Source organism: Colius striatus, chromosome 6, assembly GCF_028858725.1.
Source record: "Colius striatus isolate bColStr4 chromosome 6, bColStr4.1.hap1, whole genome shotgun sequence".
In the NCBI taxonomy this organism is placed as follows: Eukaryota; Metazoa; Chordata; class Aves; order Coliiformes; family Coliidae; genus Colius; species Colius striatus.
Genome location: NC_084764.1, coordinates 24,566,042 through 24,582,347, shown reverse-complemented (window position 1 = coordinate 24,582,347; position 16,306 = coordinate 24,566,042). Strand labels below are relative to the sequence as shown.

The 16,306-nt window shown below is 45.9% G+C and overlaps 1 protein-coding gene across 4 annotated transcripts in view; it reads right to left on the bottom strand.

Moving 5' to 3' along the window:
- FLVCR2 (FLVCR choline and putative heme transporter 2) overlaps positions 1–16,306 on the bottom strand; it is a 36,151-nt gene that overhangs the window by 10,412 nt on the left and 9,433 nt on the right. For all 4 annotated transcript variants that reach the window (XR_009818945.1, XM_061998537.1, XM_061998538.1 and 1 more), the window contains exons 2-5: positions 11,238–11,379; positions 9,878–10,018; positions 5,717–5,784; positions 4,816–4,919 (exon numbers count right to left, since the gene is read on the bottom strand). Coding sequence is in view for 3 of the 4 variants with exons in the window: in XM_061998537.1 (XP_061854521.1) it covers positions 4,816–4,919; positions 5,717–5,784; positions 9,878–10,018; positions 11,238–11,379 (455 nt within the window). In the remaining variant the exon portion in view is untranslated. The remainder of the gene's footprint in view (positions 1–4,815; positions 4,920–5,716; positions 5,785–9,877; positions 10,019–11,237; positions 11,380–16,306) is intronic.

Sequence of the window (16,306 nt, the reverse complement as noted above, 5' to 3'; positions counted from 1 at the left end):
TCAAGAAACTAAACCTCAAACTATTCTCACTTTTTTTCTTTTTTATGCAAATGACCACCATCAAAACTCCAACTCAAAATGAGCAGCCAGTATTATACTGTTTTCAATACAGCACAGATACATTACAGAATTACTACAGATAAAAACAGAATATTCCAGATAAGGTTCTGTCCTCCCTCACTGCTGCAATGACTCAAGTCAGTGGAGTTCATGCTCATACATCAATTCTTACCCAAACACAGGTTTGAGAAGCTTATTTCATACTTCAGCTATTGACCCATGCTTGCAAACATTTGCCAGACACAATTTATTGAAAGGCTAAACAACATTTTGACAAGTAATTTTGGTTTGTGTAGACAAATCCCTTAAGCTCCAATACTGATTCACTCTGTGACAGTTGCCAACAGTTGCGCTTTGCCTCTCATCTTCATGCAAAGGTGATAAATGAGTTAGTGACCAGATGTGGTCAGGACTTTGTTTCACATTGATGCTGTGTCATTAGCCAAGCTGCAAGTAAAAAGTTCCCAGAAGATGCAGCACCTCACTGAGAACTAGAGCAGGCAGGCTCAGAGAAGCAGGCAGCTCTTGAAGGTGTTCTCCGTTGAAACTGCAGAACTAAGTGGGGATACTAGGTGGAGAAAATTGTTTGAGCTTTCCATGCCTTATCTCCTGCACATTACCTGGCTCTAGAAGACTTCAAGCTTTCCACAGTGACTTCCCTGAATCATTCTGTTCCAGCAGGACAAAACAAATAGACAGATCCTTGTGAAAGAGCAAGGCTGCAGGCTGTGTGCTGTGCTGTGGAAATCACACACTAGGAAGCACCCTGAAGCCATGCACTGGGTTGCTTTTCCTAACTGGGACTTTAGAACAGACAGCCTTGAATGCAACTCCTGCTGCAGGAAATCACCTCAAGTACACAAGCAGACCTCTGCTAAACTAGACTTCAGCAAGACTCTACTTCCCCCCGAGAGTACCCCCCCTGATAATAATAGAAGACTAGTGTAGTCCAAGTAAGGCTCAAAATTTTGAAAAGGGTTTAATTGAGAGACAGGTAGACACTGGTGCATAGGCTAACAAACCCCCGGGGAAGGACTCTGAGGCAGGGTGTTTCTTACAAAGTGGCCTTTGTCACCATATTCACTAGAGGTCAAGAATGCTCTGGGGCCCTGGGTGTACCAGGACATGGAAGAATGCCCAGTTTTGCTTGATAAGCCTCTTACCATAGCAATAAACATCTTATGAAAGAGATAAAAATACAAAGGAGAAGCTGGTACACCAAGGACAGTCACACAGCATTCTGGTGTTTTTTGCAACCTGTTCCCATGATGGTCCTACAGGGACTGATAATTAACAACGTCTGGAATAGGTAGCACTAGTTTCCTTAACAGGTTGACCAGTGAAGGGAGTGCAGGCTGAAGTTAGGCACCCTGCTTAAGACAACTGCAGTTAAGCTGCCTCTGTGCTCTGGGCTGTGGGAAGGAAGCCCAGCACAGGGAGGTAGCAGCAGTGCTAAGAAAGCACCAGCTGTCAAGTATCTGTGGGACAGCCAGAGGGAGATCTGTGAAAAAGCTGACACGCTTGTCAGTTAGGTGAACCTAAGCTGCCCTGACATTCATCTGCCTTCCCAGCCACATTTCCTACCCTTCTGAAGAGGCAGATTAAAGAGCTCACACAAGGGACTGTGAGAAAAGAGAGACCTTGGTGGACAAAGCCAGCCAGGGCCAGCACCAGTAGGGAACTTGACTGAAATGGAGAGCACAACTCCTGCTGTTCAGCCAGCTCCAGAAGAAGCCTTGGAATAAGAAACGGGCACAGCCCAGCCCAGCATCATCTCACAAGGTCACTTGGACAAGGAAAGACAAAAGGATACCACCAGGTTCACAGGGGACTCGAGCTGTGAAAGCACTGGAGTCAAGCAACATCTAAAGCACCAAATGAACAAAGAGCAAGGGCAGGGGAGGCGGCCACAGCGACATGCCACAGCTTTAGGTGCTGACTGGGATGCTGTGTGTAGCTCCAGAGCACGCAGCTGAATGGAGTGCGATGACAGATGGCCTCCCCAGGTTCCGCCACGAAGACAGTGTGTTCCAGGCTGAGTAAGACCCCGGACAAAGGCTTTGTCCCTATACTCCCAGAGACATCTTGCTGCTGAAGACACTGAGGTGTCAGATGCTGTCAAACAGAGGATTTGGAGAGGGTTGGGTTGGTTTTCACCACTCTCTCATCCTTCAGCACTAGTTCTATGCCACATTCTTCCTGGACGAAGGTCACAAAAAAGGACAGCTTTGGTAAATCGTTTATACAAGACATATGGAAGGACAGGGTGAAGGCACATCCACCACACAAGGACTAACCTGGAAAAGGACTACAAGAAGAAGATCCAAATTGCAGGCCAGGCTAGGCTGAGAGAGCATTCACTTTTCAGTGGAAGACACTCAAGCACCTCATTCTCCAATGTACAAGTCTTTCCTTCCTCACCCAAATTTTAACACAGTTTGGGCCTTCACAGACCTAAGGTTAAAAGACTTGGGGTCCTCTGCCTAGTCAATGGAGAGAGATGGATATTTCTGATATCTTGCCTTACAGAGATGCGGCAATGACAGTGGACAGGGCTCTATGGAACCAGCAGGACACGAGGCCATGTGAACACTGTTCCTAAAAGCAAAACGTGGCCAAAGAGAAGTGATGATTAATCCAGTTCCCAAAAGCCTGATTCTGAGTCACACTCCCCTCAAATACCAGTACACCTGGCAATCTCCAGGTGTCACAACCACATCTCTCCTTTGAGACAGGAACTTCAAGGATGTGCATTTAACTCGACATCAAAATGTGTTCTTCCAAGAGAGATGGGCAGTTCTCAACAGGCTGTCCCACCAGAAGCAGCCTCAGTTCACATGTTGGTATGGGCCAAATTTGTGCCTGCTAATTCCATAAAATAACCACAACAAGAATGAAAGGCTGTTTGGTTCCTGAGCACGACAGATGTGGAAAGCCTGACTTAGCATAGCCTCACTCTTTCAAGGAACTGCTGATGGGGCAGTAAAGATCAAATGCGCATGTGGAGTTCTCTAGTTCCTTCTGTTATTAACCTCCCCCTGCTCCCCTCAATCACAGCTGGATCCCATTCATTTGCTTCCCTCTCTCTCCAAGCTTACTAAAAAAAGGACTCGGCATCTTTCCTTCCTAATTTTCATGTGCTTATCATTTCATTCCTGACACTATCTGAGCAGTGGAGGGAAGGGGGAGGGTATCTACCTAGAACATCTGGCATCTTGACAGTTTTTTTTTAAGTAGACTTTTAAATGAGGCTAAATAAAGACTCCATAGCACTCAGAAAAAAATTGCTAGTTCCAGAGAAATCCACTTTGTGGGCTGCAATGAAGAACAAATTCTTACCAGTGTTTTTCCTCCCATAAGGCTAAATGTATCTCCAAGCAGTCCCCCTCTGGTATTCTCAACCAGTTCTGACCACCTGCACAATCTCTCCAAGGAGGGGCAGTAGAACAAATCCAAGATTTTTTCCCCCCTTCTCCTGTTCTGCCAGGTTTCAAGTCCCAGCTCAGCCCAGTGAGCCACAAGGCTCTTCAGCCTTTGTGCTGCAACCTAGCTCACTTAGGGAGAATCAGAAAGACCATCCACCCGCAGCCCTGGCCTGGAAAGAGACACAAGTTACATTGCACAGTTGGCTTCTACAGTTCGTAACAGCCATGTTGCTATTCCTCAGGACTGTCAAATGGCACAAAATGAACTAGAACCAGCAACAAGGGACCTGTCAGGCCCTGTATTAGTCACCTGCTCCTCTTTCCCAGAACCCCCAGGAGTTCTCAGCTAACATTCTTTCTTGTTATAAAAGCCCATTTCCTCTCTATTTTTGATCCCTGTACTTGTTAGCTAGGGCCAGAGGCCACTTCAGAAGCTGTAAGCCAACAACTAGCCAGATTCATCTAAGCTGTCCAAAATAAGAACGTGCTTTTCTGGCCAAGACACCAGGTAGGATAATGGCAGCGGGACTTCCCCAGATGACAAGCTGCTGCAAGGAAAAGAATTCTAAAGTTGCCTTCAGCTTCTTACTAGCATATCACCAGTAAAGGCCTCTCCCATCCAACCAGATTAGATGGCAAGTTATTGCACAGTTCTCAAAGCCAGCAGGAAAACTGAAAAGATGATTATATGGATCCCAATACAAGACAGGAGAGGCAATCTTCATCCTCTGGGACAACCTACAGAGGTGTGTCAGTGAGATCTGAGTTCCTGAAGACTGGGAGATACAGGACATGCAAAGACATCTCTGGGCAGTGTATGCTGGCCAGATCTGCCTTCCAAACCTATCAGGCAGCAAAGCTAGAATCATCCACCCATAAACCCAATACCCCTATGCCTGCCCTAAATACAGCAATGCCCTCATACAATGCCTCTGGGCACTGGATTCAATGTGCCTTTCATTAAGTCAGACAAAGATTCACAGAAGCTGGTTTGTAAGGGCTGAGAAATGGTCTGGTACAGTCTTGATTCTGCTTATGCCAAGAACTCTCTCATCCCTGACAAAGCAGTTGCTAGGCCATCTCATCCTCTCCCTATGCCTCCCTAGACCACTAGAACCAGACCTTGTATGGGTCCAGTACAGACTAACACACAGCTTCAAATTCTGCTTTGAATGAACTGGGTTTTGAAGAACTGTATGCTTTTTCCTATAAAGCCTCCCAATGATTCAGTCCCTGGACTGATGAGTTGCAACTGCACAGGTTTGCTCCTTGCACAGTATGAGAGAAAAACACAGTCACCAGGGGCACAGAGGCAAAACAAGAGACTTACTTGTAAGTTTTGGTTCTGTCCAACCAAATGCCAGAGATCAGAGCCCCAGCCATCCCCGACACTATAATGGTGAGTCCAATCCTGCCAGCATTCACCTCCTCCCCCTGTGGCAAGACACACAGACAGACAAATGCAGGAGCCAAGTCATAGCCAACGGGAAGCAAAGTGCATAGAACACAGAGGAAGAGACCCAAAGTTAGTGTCTCATACATGTCTTCTGCTGGTAGCACACTAACTAGAACTACTTTTTCCTTGAAAAATGTTGAGCATGCTATGAGCCAATGCAATGCCCTATTGCGGCCAGAAAAAGAGTGCCTTGGGACTTCTTTCTGAGCCAGCCCAGAGAAAAAGGTGAGCACTGGTCAGCATGACTCAGAGAAGTCAGCATGAACACTCTCAAAGGAGTCAGCATAAACTCTATGAAGCTTGCTATCTGGCATTAGGACTTGGGCCAGATCAAACAGGAAATATTGGGATCCACTCTAAGACAGCAGGTAACAGAGCTCTCTAGCACACAGCCCAGCAGTAAGCTCTACAGCAGCTCAGCTACTGAGGCACCCTACACTTCTGCCACTAGAGCACAAGTGTGGGCAGCCTCCTGTTACAGATGTCCTGGTAGAAATCACTGTCAGGAACAGGGTCGAGGCAACTGCTGGAAGAATTTTCCAGAGGCAAATGCTGTCATTTAAGGTGTAAAGGAACTGTCTTTGCTATAGCTTGCCAGCTTTTGCATGGGGTAGGGTAAAGAATTAGAGGAATCAGTGTTCTCCTTCCAGCCAGCCAACTTGTGCCAGAGCCAGCCAGAAGTGCTGTGGAATTGCATTTCTCACAGACTCTCCTTTGGCAGCCACTGCTGGACAACACCAAGCATCAGAGGGCAATGAGGTCTGGATTCACTTACTGGATAGTGATGGATCACCATGCGGTTCAGCAGAGTGGACAGGGCGTAGAAACAACCTGTATTCAGACCTGAGGGAGGAATGGAAATGCAGCACATTCAGAGTTTGCTACTGTCCTGCTGAGTAGTGAAAGGGTAGAAATGTAGAGAGATCCTTGGGAACACGGCTGCCAAGTCTCAGGGGAGCCAGCTGGACTGGCTAGACACAGGTTACTGTAAGACACGTAGATCAAGGACAGCCAGATCTCAGCACACAGAGGGAAGAATCCTGAAGTTTCACGACACTCCTTACCTTAGCAGATAGAAGAATGTGCATATTTCTGGTACTGAAAGGTCTTGCAAGTCCTTCACAGGGTCTCGCCCCTCCCTCAGAGCCAGATCCATCTTTAGCATCATTTTCTCCTCTCCCCAGCCAAGGTAAAATACTAGAAAACACCTGCCTCAGCATCACACATTTACAAGGGCCTGGGATTCACTTAACACCAGTACCATTAACCTGTGTGGTTTCCTCACAGAGAGGAGCCTGATAGCACTCTCCCTGCTGACAGCCAGTATAAAACCATCCTCTCCACGCCAAGATACAGCAGAAGGAAAGCAGGAGAGGAACTGATGGTGATGTGTAGTGAGCACATCCCCCAGGCACCTGGGGTATGCATCTGCATGGGAAAAGTCTTACATTTGCAAAGGTATCACTGAAGCCTGAAAAAGAAAAAAAAGAAGAAAACCAACTGTGAAAGTAACTGTGTTTCTGAAAGGGAAGTTTGATTAACTGTTACAGGCATCAGCCACCTGGTGAAGGTTTCTCAGTATCACCCAAGGTGAGAATGGAAACCGTTGGGGTGATACTGGTCAAACCCCATTCAGACACTCTGCCCCAGCTTACGTGCAACTCTGGTTGAGTGAAACCCCTTCCCAAAGGGCACAAAAAACAAGAGCTTTGCTTCTTCTAGACATGAGCATCCCCGGGGGCGCTGGAGCAGCAGTACCACAACGGCTACACTCTCACCTTGGGTGATACTGAAAAACCTTCCCCAGGTGGATGAGGTCTGTAACAGTCAGCGCAACTTTCTTCTCAGAAAGTCATTTACATCTGCACTTAAGTTTCTTTTCAAAGCTTCAGTGATCCTGATGGGGGAGGAAGGGAGACACACATTTCACCACTGCAGCTCACACATTTACAGGCTCCATAAGGAGAAATGGGTTTAAAAAGCTCTGGCACAGATGCCTGAAATCCTGACAGAACAGATACGTGTCAAGTTCACGCTTCCTACTTTTCCTCTTTCAGGCTCAGCTAAAAGCAGAAACATCGCAACACATGATACAGAAGTGCAGTCTAGCAGGCAGAGCTTTGAAAAAGGGAATAAAACCCTGAAGTTCTCAGCAATCCTGCAGCTAGCTCACTTCTCCTCTGGGACACTGGATGCCCGTTGCCCTACATAGCTCATGAAACACTCTGAGGAGCCACCAGACTGGCAGCTGGAGGGAACATCCCACTTCCTCCATATGCCATTTCTGAGACATTAAGTAGAGCTCACTCTGCAGATTAACGACACAGGGATCTCAAACAAGCCACCTGCCTGTGACAAAGTTCCCTGCTCCAAAAGTATGTGTCAGAAGGTTATGGGACAGGCTAATCAACCTAGTGACATGCCCTTGGGCAGGAGGAGCGATCTTTTCCAAGAGTCATTCAGACAAGCTGGAAATTCCAGCAGGGCCAGCAGCCAAATGAAAAGAACAATTGGAGATCCCACAGCAAATAGGTGCCTTCCAGCCTTGAAAACTGGCTCTCTGCAACACTTGGCTGTGGCAAAACGACCCACAAGAGCTTAATTTGACTTTATCCTTTCTTCTATCTGGAGGACGCTGCTCACTAGGAGACACCACAGACTTCAGTGCCAGGACATGTGAGTGTGGGATATCATCGCTGTCCCTCTACCCGCTACTGTTTAACTTCAAAGCTAGGTATAAATGTAGACCAGTCGTTTGTTTACCTCTACTTCTTGTCCAGGCAAGGAGACAGAAGCCTTGTGGGGATGGTCAGACACCGCTCTAGTAGCTGTGAGTATGGCAGCTTCACAGCTGCTCTATGATGCATTTGGTTTCCAAGAGAGAGACAGGCCCCAGCTCCCAAGCTGAGCAGAAAGTGATGCAGAGTTGGCAGGAACGCTTGGCAACAGAGTCAGCCAAAATATTCTAAGAATCATGACAATGTGCCGCATTTGCATTTGTGAGGGCTGGCAAAAGTTGTAGGCATTTCACATGTCAGGGTCACTCAGCAAAGTTTCTCTGTGAATTACAGCTGTTTGAATGCCCACAAAACAGGCAAAGGTTGTTTCCAACGAGGCAGTGCCCATATGCCCATGCAGATGAGGAAAACCAGAACTAGTAGCTGGGAACAGGACAGATGAAAATCCAGCCCCACCTGATTTATTAGCTAGTTAGCATTGTAATGTGGTGTAGAAGAATATTTTTGAGGCCTCACGTTGTCTCCTGTATTTTACAGAGGCCAGAAAGGGGAAATTTATTGCCTAAGACTCTAAAAGGAGTCTTTATTAAGTCTCAGACTAGAACCCAAGTCTTCTATAGCTAAATAGCCTATTGCCTATATGCCAGACTATTGGTCTCCCTCTTCATCCTCATAATCCTCCTGGGCAATGGTTCCTTATGCAAACCTCACTCCCCTGCCTCTTTCTCACTGCCCCATCACCTTTCCAAATGCTAATTCTTTGAGGCTGCCTCATAACTCTCACTTTCCCAGGCTTTTTCACTCTTCTTCTGCCTACTGCCTCCCAGTAGCAATATGCTCTCCATGTGCAGATCCCAACCCAATAAACTCAGAGTTTCTTAATGCTCACCCATCCTATGCCTCAGCTTTATGGAAATAACGTCAGCAGACTTGGGGGAAAAAAAAACCTTACCTGAAGGTTTCCCCCAGAAAAATTCAGAAGCAATATCATAGCTGCAGTGCCACCAAAGTTTCCAGCACTGCAGTCTTACCACAGGAAAGGAGTTGACAGCTGCTGGTAATAGCAAGACCTTAGTAGTCTGCAGACTTGTTCTGACCTGGAATCATGTAAGGGTCTCTTTCTACAGCCAGGGTAGATGAACAAGCAGTAGGTTTCCCCCTGTCTTCCCTGACACCACACACTATGCTAATACAAAAGCTAAGACAGCCTGCAGGTATCTTTGTGTTAGCTAGGGAGGATGACTCAGTTGCACTCACACGGCTGCAGATGTCTTAAACCTTAGCCAACATAACTTTTGACTTGAGTAGGAAAAACCGTCCTCATTTTAAACCTAGACTAGTCAAAAAAAAGGTTTCACTGCATAGTTCCCTCTCTGAGTAACAGTCACTGTCTTAAGTCAAGCTGAAGATTGACATGAGGCCGGCAGAGAGGAACAGAATAAATGCACAGACCAGCAGGAAGAGAGTCTAAATTATGAGGCCTTGAATAGGCTTTCCATGATGTTTGTGACTGTTGTGACTACCAGAAGGGAATTATCCCAGAAAGGTTGGATTCTAAACAGTCTTCGTGCTGAGAGCCCATCTCACTCCTCTAGGACTTGTTTATGCCTATTAGAACAAATGCTTTCCCCCTTTTTTTTTCTCCTGAAGGATAAGTGGAAAGTGAGCAGATAGCACAATCCAACTTTTAGATACAGTCTGCCTCACTGTTTTTTCTGTGTCCACTTTCTGAGGACACCATGTACTATGGAAAAAAAAAAAACAACCAAAACACAAACCAGCAGCTGCAATGCAAACCAGCAGAGCTTAAGGACCATCTGAGAGGGGCATTTCTAGAGGACTACTGCACTGAGAAGGGAGATTTCAGCAACTCCAAAGATCATTAGCAGCTTCAGCAAGTGCAAAGCCACTCTCCAACCTGGTCACTCATCCACCACGTCCTTTAGGCACAACTGCTGTCAGAGCAGCAGAACGTCCAGCACTCTTTACCTTCTCCCCCAAGGAGCTTCCATAGGCATTTGCTTGTAACCACTGCTGGGGATTACTAGGCTAGACTCCTAGTCTGTGTCAGCACAGCTATCCTTATGCTTCCCTAAAACACCTCAGGCCAGCTACTGCCCTGGCAGTGTGTGGAGAGGGCGGGAGAAGCTAAGCATGTCTAGCAGTGATAACTGCACAGAAGAAAGGCCAGACCTTACCGTAAGTGACAACAAGCAGCAAAAAGTTGGCACTGCGTAGCAAGTGGAGGATGGACTTCACGTAGGAATACTCCTCTGGTGGTCTCAACTGGATCAAGGCCTGAGCTCGGCTCGGAGGATTTGGGGGCTTCTCCTTGAAGACTGAAATCAGACACAAAGTACCCTTGTTTGTAAAGGTGCAGTCAGGGAGCCTGAGCACAAACTGTGGACAGAGCCATTTGAGGGATGGCAGGGGGCTGGTAAAACCAACTGCACAAAATATACCATCATCCTTTGATCTCCATGCATTAACTTATCCTGGAACAGAGAGAACACTAACTCCTTCCACTGGGGAAACACCTTGCCTTCAGTTACCTTTTTGTATCAGCAGTGTCTGGCAACAACGAGACACTAATAATGCCTCTGTCTCCAGGAGGATGGCCAGCCAGCTGCCAAAGTGGACTTACAAACACAAAAGTGGAATGGGAAAAGCCATCTGGCAAAGGTGGCCTCATGCCCTGCAGCACCCAGCACCTAGGCAGCAATGACCTAGGCCTGGTTTTATTTCAGGTCTGGCACTTTTTAGGTTGTTCAAGCCATCTGCTGTTCCTACCTAGCATTAAAGTAGCATCCAGAAACTCCGGACACCGGCAATACTGCTGTACCAGGTTCTACACAGCCATTTTCATACTTTGTCTATTGCCTGCCTCAGCATCTCTAAAGCCTATATCTGTTTGAGCCACCAGACAACATGAACAAGTTGGCAAGAGGAACTTATAAAAAGCCCATTAAATTACGTGGAGATCAGCAGACAAGCTCTGCTCTCCATTGAGCATGTCAATCTTTCATGCTAAAGATCTGGCTTCCACTTCACATGTTAAGCAAGTGAATTGCACCTCTGCTGTCCCACTACTGCCCTAAATGCATCCTTCTCTCCACTCAGAACTGGTTACCTTTTTTCTTCTGAGAATAACTTGTTCTTGTGATGTCATGTAACTTCTTTCTCGTTACTTCTAAGAGATAGTCAGGTCCAAGACATAACCCAAGGCCTCCACCCTGTTTGCAGGCAAGATGACTGTGAACCTTGAAAGATTTCTGTTCACTTTTAAAGGATTTATTCATGCCAGGGTTCTATCACACAGGCAAAGGATGATATGAACAATTATGCAGGCCCCCAACACTTCATACTCCCTTCTACATGTGCTGTTCATCAAGGGCTTGAAGCAGCAAGACACGGTACCACGTGACTCTGTCAGCTGCGTGCTAGGACACATCCCCAGATGACTTCCCCAGCACATTTCCTAGCACACAGGCCCCTCACACACACAGGTTGATCTTCTCAGTCACACTTATCTTCATGTACATGCTCTCACCTCCTTACCTATGACAACCAGGATGAATAGAGCTGTTGCCACGCCTGCAGTCATGAAGAACATGATGCTGATGTGGTAGGCCAGTTTCTCCTCATCCTCCACATTGGGAACCAGAACTGGAGGGACCAGAAAGCCCAGAGCAATGCCAAGCTGGGCAGGAGAGACAGAGGCACACAGAGATGTGACATGGAACCACAATACTGCCACCATCCCACAGCTCAGCCCCCTGATGCCCAGTAAGGACTCACTGAGCCTAATCCAGTTTCACAACCAAGGTGAAAATCTTCTTTATCACCCAATAAGAGAGAAAAAACAGCTACTCATTGCAATTAGGCCATAAGAGAGGTACCCCCCACTACAGCCACAACTGTCAGGATATTCAAGGCAAGGTTTTCCAATAGAATTGAGGAGAACGAATACCTGCCTCCATCACAGGGGAGGTCTTGCTTCCCCTGTCCTCCTCCAGGCATGTATGTTCCTGTCCACACACAAATGCCACTCCTCACCTTGCACCTGCTCTGGTGCTGGCATGGCGGAAAACAAAACCATCAAAATCCAACACAATTTGCTGAGTTAATGAATGGAACCAATTTACTTTCCAGCCAGATAAGAGCAAGGGAGAAGACAGAAACCTGTCCATCCCTAGTGAGTATGATACTATGTCTCAGCCACTTTATGACAGACACTGCTTCCTAACAAGCCCTGTTCTGAGACAGGGCTCACCCTATGACTGCTACAAGAACTTGTGGATGGTGACAAGGCACACACAACAGCCTTCAATAGATGGAAGGACTGAGAAAGCCATCAAGACAGAGATGCCAGGTGGCCATGCAGCTGTTCTCATCCTTGCTTGAAACAGAGATATCCAATCTCTTTTTCAGACTACATCATTTACCTGGAGACAGGAGTTCTAACTAACAGTACTAACAGTACCAGAACAGTGACAACTGAACTAATAGAGACTAGCAGCACCAAAAAGCCACAACCATAGTGGTTATTCATCCTACATCAATATAGCTTCTATAGAGCCACTGCCCTCATCACACTAAAACACAGGCACAGCCAAAACATGGAAATGATGTTAAAATGTTAAATGTTAAAATGTTAAATGTTAAAAGCCCGCTGTATTTACCACTTCCTTATAGGAATCATTAGATCAGTAGGAATCAATTAGCACCAGCATGACCCTTTGTCCCAGGATAATGGACTGGAGAGAATACTGTTTATGTCTCACTGATGATGGAACAGCAGCAAGACACTGTCACTAGTCAACTGCTCCTCAAAATGATTCCACAGTTTTCAATGTCTTCACAGTCCCTGGCAACGGTTTGTTACTCTACAGGTACGGAGAACAAGGGCTAAGAAAGGTGAGGGCTGTGCTGCCTATAAATCACCTCCAAGCATGTCAGCATACAGGGCAGAACAACCCAGGAGCCCTGTAATCCAGACACAAGCTCAGACACATTTGTTGCCTGGGCTACCTTCCAGCAAAAACTCCTTGTCCTTTCTGCATGCTCTCACTGTCATATATCCAGGTTTCTGGGATGCCAATAGATTAATTTCAGAAGACTCACATCACAGAACAAAAACATTTCAGGTGCCATATCTGGTAGCTGGGATAAAAATCAGCTTTTGCCATCCAGCCCCAGAAACTTTACAAACTCCTTCCATCCAGCTGGTAGATTTTTGAGACAGGAAGAATGTCTGTGTTTCACACAGAGCTATCTGCTAGACTCAGACATCAATTTTATCTTAGAAACAAGTAACTTTCAAATGTCTGGCCAAACTTCTCCTGTGTCAAACAGTGCCCTCCACTGGGACCTGGAATAACCTGGGTGAGCATAAGCAACAGGCATCTGTGCTGAGTTAATTCCTGGTGCTGGGATGTCACAGGGAGCCAGTGGGAAGAGTGACCAAGGCATTACAGATGTGCTCCACTGGTTCAGGGAACTATCAGGAATGAGACCATTCAGGGGTCAGTTAAATGGACTGAAGACAGACACAAGCTGTGTTGTCCCAGCGTAGGAGGAAACTTAAGAGACCATTAGGAATCCAGACCTCTCCAACACTCACATAGCACAGGCAGCCAAGACTAAACATAAGACTAAACATACCAGAGCTCACCTTTGTTCATTCACGGCCAAACTCCTGCTTCCCATCACAGTGAGCCAGGTCAGCTCTCCTCTGCACTGCCCACTGACCCCTGAGACTCACTGACCACCACTAAGCACAACTATCAGCTGGGTTAGAGGCTTCAAACTCTGATCTTCCTTTCATTGCACATATTTCCCTTCTCTGCAAAAGGGAACAAGCCTTCGGCTGCACAGAAAAGACAACTGCCCCAAACATAGATGCTCATAGAGATCACTACTTGAGGGCAGAAGCCTGCTAGTCTCTGCAGCATATTTATTTTGCCCTGCTTGTGGACAAAGTGTAGGCACATGGCTCTGGTATGCCTGCTCAGCCCAGGACATAGCCACACTGGTTTTGACTCCTATCTCCTTGGCTTTACTAAAATACCAGCTTTGAGGAAAAGAACTCAACATCCCTCCCTTCCATTTGAGGGAAGAGTCCTAGTAGCTCTTACATATCACAGAATCATAGACTCATAGAATGGTAGGGGTTGGAAGAGACCTTTAGAGATCATCTATTCCAAACCCCCTGCCAAAGCAGGTTCACCTAGATCAGGTCACACAGGAACACATCCAGATGGGTTTTGAAAATCTCCAAGGAAGGAGACTCCATATCCTCCCTGGGCAGCCTGTGCCAGGGCTCCCTCACCTGAACAGTGAAATAGTTTTTTCTTATGTTTAAATGTGTTCCAGCTTCATCCCATTACCCCTTGTCCTGCCACTGGACACTACAGAAAAGGGATGTCCCAACCTCCTGAAGTCAACCATTTAGATATTTGTAAATATTAATGAGATCCCCCCTCAGTCTCCTCTTCTCCAGACTAAACAGCCCCAGGTCCCGCAGCCTTTCCTCATAAGGAAGATACTCCAGTCCCCTGATCATCTTGGTGGCCCTGCGCTGGACTCTCTCCAGCAGTTCCCCGTCCCTCTTCAGTTGAGGAGCCCAGAACTGGACACAGGACTCCAGATGAGGCCTCACCAGGGCAGAGCAGAGGGAGAGCAGAATCTCCCTTGGCCTGCTGCCCACACTCTTCTTGATGCATCCCAGGATGCCACTGGCCTTCTTGGCCACGAGGGCACATTGCTGTCTGAGTACCAGGTCTCACACATGCCCCTCCATCCTTCATCAAATAAGGTCTATAAACATCTTGGAAATTGACCCTTTGTCTTATTACCCTTTCTTTCTTTGGAAGAACTGAGGCGGATTGCTGTGCTAGGCGCTTCTTTTCTGCTCTCTTTAATTACATGCAAGTCCCATGAACTGCTGAACCACAGCAAAATAAGAACAGGAAAGGAGGAAAGATCCATGCTTTATTCTGACCTCTGACAGAAGTTTTTCCAGGACCACAGTTAAGATTCACTCTTTTCAGGTCTCCCTCTAGCTTCTCCTTCCTGAAAAAGGACATATCTGATGTACCTAGCAGAGAGGGTATTGAGAATCTGTTTTGTGAGTTGTTTAGAAATCCTTTACTGAGAAGTCCTATAGCCATTGCTTACCCAATGGGACACAGACTTAGTTCTCTTGGATATTGCTGTTGTATTTTCAAAAAATCTGAACAATTTTTCTAAATACAGATGAATATTTTGTCCTCTCTCTTCCCCTCTTCCCAAAAGGAAGCCACTTTTATCCATTAGGAGCTTGTTAAACCTTTGAGAAGGACTAGGTGGTAGAAAGGAGAAAAAAAATCCCAGCAACCATAGCAACAGGAGCTATATTTTATTTTTCAGAGCAACTAACATTATTAATCATAGGTCCATGAAGACAAAGCCTCTTAACTTGACTAAAACTGAAAATTTCCTGGAGGATATTCATGGACTCTGTATTATTCATACCACTTCTAGCAACTAAGACAAGCTCTCAACAACATTATGAGTATTATATAGCATAGTTTACCTTTCACAAGGAGATTTTTAACCTGCTTCTCTGCAGACCAGTGCCCACATTACCATCAGCACAACAGACAACACTGTAACCAATTAATCAGAAAATCTAAAGACATCTTAGCCAGGAAAAAAATAACTTTTCTCTCTTCTCCATACCTCTCACATTATGTCTGGCAAAATAAAGCAACGTAGAAACAAAGTTGGTTCTGCAATAGTCTGTCCTACAATCTTTAGAGAGACCATCAGTCATTAGAGTTCATAGTACAATCCCTCTCACCGGCATACAAATTAGCATCTCCAACCTTTGCACAGGAAGAAAGGTCTCCAAGGCTCGTACAGATAGGCTTTAGTTCCCAAAATTCAGCACATTGTCCACCATCCCCACATCAAAACCACACAACATTGTCCCGATCTTTGAGAATCTCTCTTAAGGAACCAGGCTGCTGGCACTTAATTTTAAGGAGGCTTTGGGGTAATTCTTAAACAAAACAACTACATCAGAGTGCACTGTTCACAAAACTTATTCTTTAAAGGATGGCAAAAGACAGAAGGAATGTGTTTCCTACCTGAATTTTTTCAGCGACCAGTCCCAACAACAACATCATAATAGAGATTTAAGTGTATACAAGAACAGGTAACAAAACCAAGAGTAACTGACTGATGATATAAAGGTACCCAGAGTCTTCAAATGGATGTTTAATTTAAATTTTGATGTTTGTATCCTAAGAGTCTGCTGATCATTGCAGTATCAGCATAAAAATGAATGATTGATGGAGGAGTGGGTCTCCACCTCAAAGAAAACTAAAAGTCAGCAACATGAATACAGAAACCCCATGAAATTCTATAAGTAAGCACAGATATTGACTGAGGATATCACCAAACCCAGAAGGTCAATTAAAGTGTTAAAAGACATAAAAGAGAGATGCTGCAAAGGCAGAAAAAATACAATGGTGAAAAAATTTGACAATGTCCTTGCACACTAAATAAGCGTCACGACAGGGATGATGCAGAGGCTGCATTTTTGGTTTCCATAAATATTCTTTTCTGAGAAGAACCTATAA